The following is a 9,365-nucleotide window of genomic DNA, read 5'->3' as shown; positions in this document are numbered from 1 at the left end:
TATTTGATTCATTTGTAGTGTTTTTCTCTCAATTGTAATGTACTTTAAAGTGTAGAACTATAAGAAAGTATAAGACATAGCACTAAAGAGCTTCAATTGGCGAATTGGGATCAAATGGAAGATCGAACCTTAGCCTTATGCCAAGGGCAGTCGACCAGCCCTAAGGGGAGATTGATCGGCTCAGATAGAGGCCAAAGGCAGTCACCCAGTCTAGTAGCTCTTACCTACAACTGTCGTTTTCTTGTCTCTAACAACTGGTAAACGGTCGACTGAACCCTATAAGTGGTCAACTGGCCTAGCAAGCCAAAAATCTCCAACGAGTAAAAAATGACTAGTTTTTATCCAAAATCTATATATATGTCCTCCTAAACCTTGAAAACATTCGAGAATAGACTATACTGAATATCTAAGTGTACTTACTTTCAATTTCTCTTATTCTCTCTTTATGCTCTATATTGTCAATATTTGAGAGAAAACTCTTAAGCTTACATTTGATTATTCTTTGAGACTTTATTTTGTAAGCTCGAATAGTAAATTTTCCTTATGAGGAATTTTCTTTTGTAAGTTTTGTTGTACTGGTTCTTTGTTCTTCGTAAAAAACAAGGTTGTGTCTTGGTTGTCTTGTCTCTATTAAAACAAGAAGTTATGTTTGGGTTGCCTTGTCTCCATTGAAACAAGGGATTGTAAATGATTCCTTGGTTCCATTAAAATAAGGGTATAGTGAAACCTCAAGAAAGTTGGTCTTGAAAGAGATAGCTAAACCACTAAAAAAAAAATTGTATCGCTCTTCGTTCCTCTATTTTAATTGCTTTTATATTTACATAATTTGTTTTATTGTGTTGGGGATCTAGGAGTAACAATAACACCACAAACAAAAATAAACAAGCAAAATAAACACCAAGATTTAACGTGGTTCGGTTCAAACTAACCTACGTCCATGGAGCACAACGAACTTTACTAAAATTGGGAAAAAATATAAGAGCAGGAGGAGGCAACTGCACTCCGCTCAACTCAACTCACTCTTTCTCACCTCTCTCTCTCTCTCTCTCTCTCTCTCTCTCTCTCTCTCTCTCTCTCTCTCTCTCTCTCTCTCTCTCTCTCTCTCTCTCACACACACACACACACACACACACCTTCAACTCAATTACACTCACATTCACATATATTTTCACGCACACACATCTCCATTTATATAGATGGATGGGGATGAACATAAATAGAAGATGGTAATGAGGTTTAATGGGGTGATTCAATAAGACAAGCTGGGATTGGCACCGACACTCCAGCACATCAAAGCTGGCTTTCCACAACTCATCAAGGTTGTCTATCTCTACAGCTCATCAAGGGCTCATTAAGGCCCCGTTTCCCTTTCAGCTCAAAAATCTCCCACTTGGAGATGGAGACACCATCTGAACCAGTATATAGGTAAATGATGTGCTCAAATCTGTCTTCAAGCATGAAGACCAAATGAAGTTGAGTACAATTTCAGCTTTTCTATAGTTACCACCTTTGTCAACGTATCTTATGGATTCCTACTACCTTGGATTTTTTCAAGTGTCAGCACTTCATCCTCTAACAGAGATCTAACGAAGTGATAATGTAGTCCAATGTGTTTGGTTCTAGAATAAAATGTAGAGTTCTTTGTCAGATGTATCGCACTCTAACTGTCACTGTGAAAAACATTTCTCACCTGCTTTATTCTGAGTTCTGTCAACAAACCTTGAAGCCAAATCATCTCATTACTGGCTTCTGTCACTGCTATGTACTCAGCTTCTGTAGTGGATAGTACAACAATCTTCTATATTTGTGACATCCAACTGACAGTTGTTGTGCCAACAGTGAACACATATCCGATGGTGCTTCTGCTGTGATCAATTTCACCAGTAAAATCGACATCAACATACCCTTAAATTTTCAAATCTCCTTTACCAAAACATAGGCATATCACGTAAGTATCTCAACATCCACTTCACAGCTTCCCAGTGAGTCTTCCCTGGATTTAACATGACCTACTGATAGCTCCCACTGCTTGGTCAATGTCTGGTCTAGTAAAAATCATGGCATACATGAGACTTCCAATGGATGAGGCATAAGGTACCTTAGCCATGAAATCCTTATCTTCATCTGTCTGCGGAGCCTGATCCTTAGAGAGGCGGAAGTGACCGGCTAATGGTGTATTTGCTTTTTTTGCACTGCTCATGTTGAATCCTTGTGGAACATGGCTAATATAATCCGATTGATATAGCCACAATGTTCCCTATTGCTTATCTCTGGAGATCAGCATCCCAAGTATCTTCTTTGCTGAACCCAAGTCCTTCATGTCAAACTCCTCTGACAATTGCTGCTTCAGTTTTCTGATCTCTTCTATATCTAGTCCTGCGACTAGCATGTCATTGACATATAGCAATAGAATCATATAACTAGACTGATACCTCTTGAAGTAGCAACATCCATCTTTGCAGATCAATTTAGTACAGGTTCAAGTGACAAATACATGAAATACTGGATCAAAGGCAAAAATTGAACTGTGTAGACGTTCGAATAGGAAAGATCAAAAGAACACTCACTCGAAAGAACTCAAACACATCCAAGGAACCTAGTATAAAATTATATATAATGGGGAGTATTTAAGGAAGGAATTATAGGTAGGAATTATTGTAACTCGTGCAGTTTTTTTCATGCATGATTTCTGAGCAAGAGTTAAGCATTTGCATATGCATACTAGGACATAAGAGTATATAGAATATCACTTAAATGAAAAAAAAGTTTTTCATTGTTTCATACTTAAGATTTTTCAAAGGAAAAATCATGACTTAGATGGAAAATATCTTATACTGAATTTTGATTAAAATGGGACAAGTGTTAAGTGGTCTTACTATTGTGAACTTTAATATACTTGACCCCACTTGAGTCAAAACTATTTTTATGTACCTAAAGATTCAATTCAATCAAGTATATTTTCATAAGGACAAGTTTTAAATCATATTAGTATTATAATCTTTTACAAACTTAGTCCTAGTTGGGTTTAAAACCTCAGTTATGCACCTATCAAATTTTCTAAACACCCTTCGGTATTTGGGGCATAAATTTTGTTAGAAAAGTCCAAAAATGACAATCTTGGTATCTATGAAAAGCTAAGAAAAAATTCCACAATGTTTATGTTGAATACTTTTAGGGAAAAATAGTCGACAGATCCAAAAAACCGTCAACGGTTTGAGATGGAAACAAAACACCAACGGGCGAAAAACGGCTAGTTTTCAAAATAGCTTTTTATATTAATGCCCAACGGCCATATAACAGCTAGTTTGCCCATTTGCCTACATATACAAGCTAAAGGCTTGTTTAAAGATTGATCAACATAGTTATATATCATTTTGCAAGCAAATTTCAACTTGTTCATCATATTTGTGTTCATCTTCTCTCTTGCTCTCTAATCTAGTTGTGAATCATTACTTGTAGAGATTTGTGTGAGGTTTTGATTGTATTAAATATCAGCTTATTCAATGAGCATTGCTTTTTACTCCATCTTCTTGTTGTAAAGGGATTGGTTCCCGTATTGAAGGTTCTTGGTAAACCATTGTCGAAGGTTCTTGATGGACCGATTTGTAAGGCTTCTTCGTGAACTTTGAGGCAGTAAGTGAGAGTTAAGGGATTTGTTCCCATGTTGTAAGGCTTCTCTACTGGTGAAGGAGTTTGATAGTGGATTTTGGAATTCTTGAGTTGGTCTCAAGTCATGGACGTAAGCTTGGTGCCCAACCACGTTAAAATACCAGTGTTGAGTTTTCTCTTTTCTATACTCTTTAATTGCATCTTACGCATGATTTAAATTTCATATATTGTGATATAATTGCTTGTATCTAGTTAAAATTATTATTTTGTAGAGAAAATTCAAAATATGTGAAAGAGTCCATTCACCCCCCCCCCCCCCCCTCTCTAGACTCCACACCCGAGCCGACAAGTGGTATCAGAACATACCGCACTATCATCCTATATACTTTTATGTCTTATTTTAATCAAAGTTGAGTATAGGATATTTTCCATAAAACTCATTGTTTTGTTTTTGAAAACTCTTTAAGTGTCAAACTATGAAAAACTTATTTTTCATTTAAGTGATATCTTATATACTCGTATGTTCTGATATGCACATGCATTTTGCTCAACTTTTACTAAATAATCATGCGTGAAACAAAACCGTAAGAGTTATAACAAATACTACCTTAGACACTCCTCATTACATATAATTCTACATTAGCTTCCTTGGATGTGCTTGAGTTTTTCTGAGTGAGTATCCTTTTGACCTTTCCTACTCGAACGTCTACTTGGTCTAATCTTTGCCTCTGATCCATTACCTTCATGTATTTGTCATTTGTACCTGTACTTAACGTGATCTGCAAAGATAAGATACACTTGGAACAACAAATAAGTTAATATCATCAAAATACAATGTAGCCACTAAAACTAACAATCTCCCCTTTTTTGATGATGTCTAACCTATTAAAATTTTACTTGATCTTTGCATTTGAGTTTGTACTTATCATAACTTGATTTGTAAAAATTAATTTACCTAGAACCACTAATGGATTGTTATCATTAAAACATGATAATTAAGATCATGTACCCACCAAGGCTAACACAATCCACTCCTCTTGGATTACCACTTGGACCAACAAAGAATGTAATATTTTTATTAGGCAAACGTAGCTTTTGCGTCTTCATGAAAATAATATAGCCTTCTCTAAGGTGGAAAGTGGGGTGGTCTAAACTTTGGAACCCATCAAGGAAGTGATTTGGGTATTAAGCTAATCTCAAAGTGAAAATATGTCTTAGCTCACAAATTAGTCTGGCACATCAATTCTTCATCCCTTTCCTCTTGGGTACTGGATTCTGCTTAAGCTGAGAGGTAAGAACATACGGGCTATAAAAGGATCCTAAGAGCCCAGAATCATATATTCGACAGTCTCATATATAATTTCCCACTCTACAATTGGCACCAACTTAGCCCTTCTACTACCACATTTGGTCCTGACCGGAGCACAAGCAGCCAGCAAGGTCCTTGCCAAAAGGAACTGAGAAATAACACCATAAATACAATTGATAAATATAGAAATATGAATAAAAGTTTTGCACTCGAGGAATTTGTTCATGTCAATTCTGAAGATTATTCAATAGTAGTACACAGCAGGTTTGCAATCCTGTCTGAGAAAATTTAATCAAAAAAAAGAAAAAAAAAATATACTTCAAAAATATGGATCTGGATTCATATGAACCTCAACAAACCAAACGTGTAAAATTAGACTCAATAGTACTTCGTTAGAGTGAGACGAAAAAAAAGAGATAATCATTGGCATGTACATATTTAGAAAACCCCCCCTGAATAAATTCTGATTGAGACTTGGGAAAACAAATTTTAAAATTACTATATTAAAGATTAATGTAAATGGATCAGAACCTGATCAATTTTAACAATGGAGCTAAACACAATCCTTGCCACTGCATCAAGGACGAGTCACAATGAACAATGGCCTAGTATTACAAAGATGCGGCAGCAGACCTTGAGCTGATCCTGTCATTTTTTTTTTCTTTTTTCTATTCTTTTTTTTACATCTCTTTTTCAATCCTTGGTTTTACATCCCCATTTTCGGGGAGGGGTGGAACTTTTGCAAGTATATTATTTGAAGCAGCAGCTGCAGCAGTACCCATCTGTGATGTCTTTGCTGTGGGTGGCATGACAGGTTTGGCAACACCATTGCTAATAGGTTCTTGTTGATTCCCCACTTCATTTCTGAAATTTGAGCTACTATTGCTGAATGGGTCTTTTTGATTCCCCGTCTCAATTTTGGCTAATGACGAACATTTTGTTTCTGCAACATTGAACAGAACTTCCTTTTTAAGTCACAGATGGTTCACAAAAGTCTAAAATATATGTCCAAAAGAAAAAAAAAAAATTTAAATGCCATTTAGGATATAAATCATGCAAAATCATGCTATTTGGGTACTGTGCAATCAAAAAGTCCAGTACCGTTACAAATGGTCCGGGCTTTACCAAATGAATCCTGGTATATCATGTGATGTCACTTTTCAAACAACCAATGGATGGAACATGTTATGACTCTTGCCAGTGAAGAATGGTAACACAAGATGTCAACATTTCCTTTTTGGTGATAACTAACCAATTTTAGCGGGCAAACTTTCCCAATTTTTGTATCCAATAGGAGAGCTATGGGTCCAAAACATACATTACAGATCTCTATTTAAGTAATTCAAATTAAATGATCCCTGAATCATTCATTCAGAAACAAATATCTGGAGTCTCTAGGGCTGTTTTGGAAACCATCATCATCACCATGATTATTACCAGAGATGGCAAAACTCGCCTACCTTGTTCGTTGAAAAAATTCAATTAGTAACCATTCAAAATCCAGGACAGGACAGAACAATACCTTTGATTTCTCCAAAAGTGATGAGTCTGTTAAGACAGTCCCGAAACTTTGTCAAAACAATTCTTTCCTGCTCTGCATATACCTCTGTCGTGCCTTGCCCATAAGGCAACTGTGAAGATGTGTTTCCATGGCCTATTAATTCAGGAGGCGAAGTAGCTGCCATAAACATTGTGTCCTGTTCATCACACATTAATGCTAATGTTCCAGGAGACATTGGCCTTCCTTTTGGCAATTCAGCACCATCCGAACTTGCATCATCAGGGCAAATTTTATCAGCCTCGTTTCTACTTGAGCAATCATCAGATGCAGTTTTCTCAGCATCAGATTCTTTCTGGCTTTGCAACCTTTCTTGGGTTGACGAAGCAAGGGATGTTTCTATCTGATCTTCTGCTGGTTTTTCCATTGCATCTTTTCTGTCTGAAGTATTCCAATGAAAAATTAAAGACAGTCCCATTTGGTCAAATGATGATGTGCGATAACATTACAGCAAAGCTCAACTAAGAGAGAGCCTCAAGCATTTAGACAAATGTAAAAACTACTGAACAAATCTTATAATGGCTTCCATAGTCCACCACATACGTTCACTATTAATTATTATGAGTGTTCCCCAACACCTTATTTTTTCATATGAAATAATAAAAGATGCTTTTAAAATAAAAATATGATTAAGGAAAGTTGTAATGACACAAGTCATACAATTCATTAGAAAACTAATGGACTAACACTCGAGAGTCAAAAGCACAAACCCATGCCCTGAAGAGCAGATCTGCCCGATCACATAACCTCTGAAACAGGAGTTTGCATTTCTGCTTCCAGAATGCAGATCCCATCATTTTTTTCAAACCCAATTTGCAGACACAGTGACACGCCATTAAATCTTTATTTTTGATTTTTTTCTCACTAACTTCAGATTAGAAAAAAGAAAAAGAAGCAGGCAAACAATAAGCACAAAAGAGGTAAGCAGCAATGAAGAAGATGATGGGGATAACTCAATAAACTTTTCCAATAATGCATGAGATCCATGCTCTCCTCTTGCTCTTCATTCTTCACCCCCCTGGTCTTGCAACTGTTCTGTAGTCTCAAAACCTCGCAGATCCACATGTTTCTCTTGATTTCTTCTTATTCCTCAAAGATTAAGGTCTCTCTGATCCAATTATTGGGAAGGGAAGGAAGACCTCCATTACAAGCTACTTATTTACACTAAATAAATTCTAACCCTCTGCAAAATTATATCCGGACAAAGTATAAGTGTCCATATCACCTCTGTATGTTTGCAATAACATCGATAGTTGTCAAATCGAGATTTGAATTGCGATGAAATTCCAATTTTGGGAATTGAGAATCAAGAAATGGATCAAATTGAATCATAAGAATTGGAACAAATTCCCAAAATTGATTCTAAATGACATGAGCATCTTGATATATGAGCATCAAGATCAATGGTAAATACATTTAAATTTTGACAATAAAAAAGCCGTGTATGCTTTCCCTAAACAATAACAAGGGAATGAGTCAAAAAAAATTAATAAAAAGAATGAACTTATGCTGCACAAGAGAAGGGCTCAAGAAAAAATAACAAAATACTGAACATTTGGTGTTTATCAACAATTTTTTTTTTTTTTTTAAATCGTATTTCATGCATTTTCTTTCTCTAATTAAAAATAAAAAACAATTAACTTAAAAAATTGCTAATAATTAACTTCTACTACTAAAAAAACCAAACTTTTTGAATTTTAACAGCACAACAAAACATAGCATCACCTTAGCCTATGAGTGCTCTGCCCCTTCTCCTCAATGGCTGAACACCATACTCCGAGAGTGAAGAATGGTTTTCCGAAGCAACATAAGATCTAAAGTTCTATTTTCTTCTTGCTTTTAGCACCAAAGTGACAGACAATAAATGGAAGGTAATCGTATAAAAATAAAAGCAATATAAAATGTTGTTTTGGGGGTTCTAAACCAGTCGAGTCTGCCAGGATATCATAGGTCTAGAATCATGTGAATCGATTCACATCAATTCATAAAATTTACAGGGCAAATCAGTTGATTCAACAATGATTCAATTGTTTTTTAAGATTTGAACAATTTTGGTGTGGAATTGATAATCACAAAACATAAGTTTCTAACAACCATAATAACATCCATATGCATATCTAAGTACACACACACATACATACACACTTTGCATTTACAGTTTCACATATATCACCCTACACAGTGAATGCAATTGCTACATTTGAGTTGAGCTTACAGTTTCATGCCGATCACCCTAGATGGTCACTTTTCATCTCAGTTTCTCTGTGCAGCATACTTGGTAGAATGCTGTGTGCTTCATGGTGATTTGTTGATGTTAAGTGACACTGTTTCTGGTATCGTTTGCTGTGTTGCTGTTCACTGGTTGGTTATGGCATGATGATGCACTTTTCGTGATTGATTGCTGCAATCTTGTATCAGTTTCTGGTGGTTTGATTGTTGTTCAATGACTTTATTTCCTGCTCTTTCCGGCACTCAGTTCTAGTTTTTGCCACCCATCAAACCTATAGTTACTGTGCTGCCAAGTTGTTTATCAAGTGCCTGTGGTGCTTGCTGTGGTCTGCCCACTTCTACATGGTCAAGTCCTCTACGATATTGTAACTTATGTTCCATGGTCAGAGTAGCCCTCCTGATGTTATGAAGTTCTGCTCTGTGCTTGTGTGTGCTGCCTGATTTTGCTCTGTTACTGTGTTGTTCACTCCGGGAGCTGGTCTGCACTTATTGTAGTGTATTGGGGGTGGTTCTGATGGCCTCTACAAATAGAGCTTCAACTGATACTGTTAACATTCGGATCATAGCCATCAAATTGGTTGGATCCTCCAACCACCTGCTGTGGTCTCCGACAGTGCGTGTAACGCAAAAGGGAAGTCCAAATATTTGTTACATTCTCCA

The 9,365-nt window shown here is 36.3% G+C and overlaps 1 protein-coding gene across 1 annotated transcript in view; it reads right to left on the bottom strand.

The window, feature by feature from the left end:
• Positions 1 to 5,392: 5,392 nt before the first annotated feature.
• LOC131158831 (protein tesmin/TSO1-like CXC 5) overlaps positions 5,393 to 9,365 on the bottom strand; it is a 37,626-nt gene continuing 33,653 nt past the window's right edge. Inside the window, exons 7-8 of the mRNA XM_058113738.1 lie at positions 6,441 to 6,857; positions 5,393 to 5,861 (exon numbers count right to left, since the gene is read on the bottom strand). Coding sequence (XP_057969721.1) covers positions 5,599 to 5,861; positions 6,441 to 6,857 — 680 coding nt within the window. The 3' untranslated portion in view covers positions 5,393 to 5,598. The remainder of the gene's footprint in view (positions 5,862 to 6,440; positions 6,858 to 9,365) is intronic.

Source organism: Malania oleifera, chromosome 6 (assembly GCF_029873635.1).
Source record: "Malania oleifera isolate guangnan ecotype guangnan chromosome 6, ASM2987363v1, whole genome shotgun sequence".
NCBI lineage: Eukaryota > Viridiplantae > Streptophyta > Magnoliopsida > Santalales > Ximeniaceae > Malania > Malania oleifera.
The sequence above is the reverse complement of the archived record's forward strand: the minus strand, read 5'-3'. Positions and strand labels throughout refer to the sequence as shown.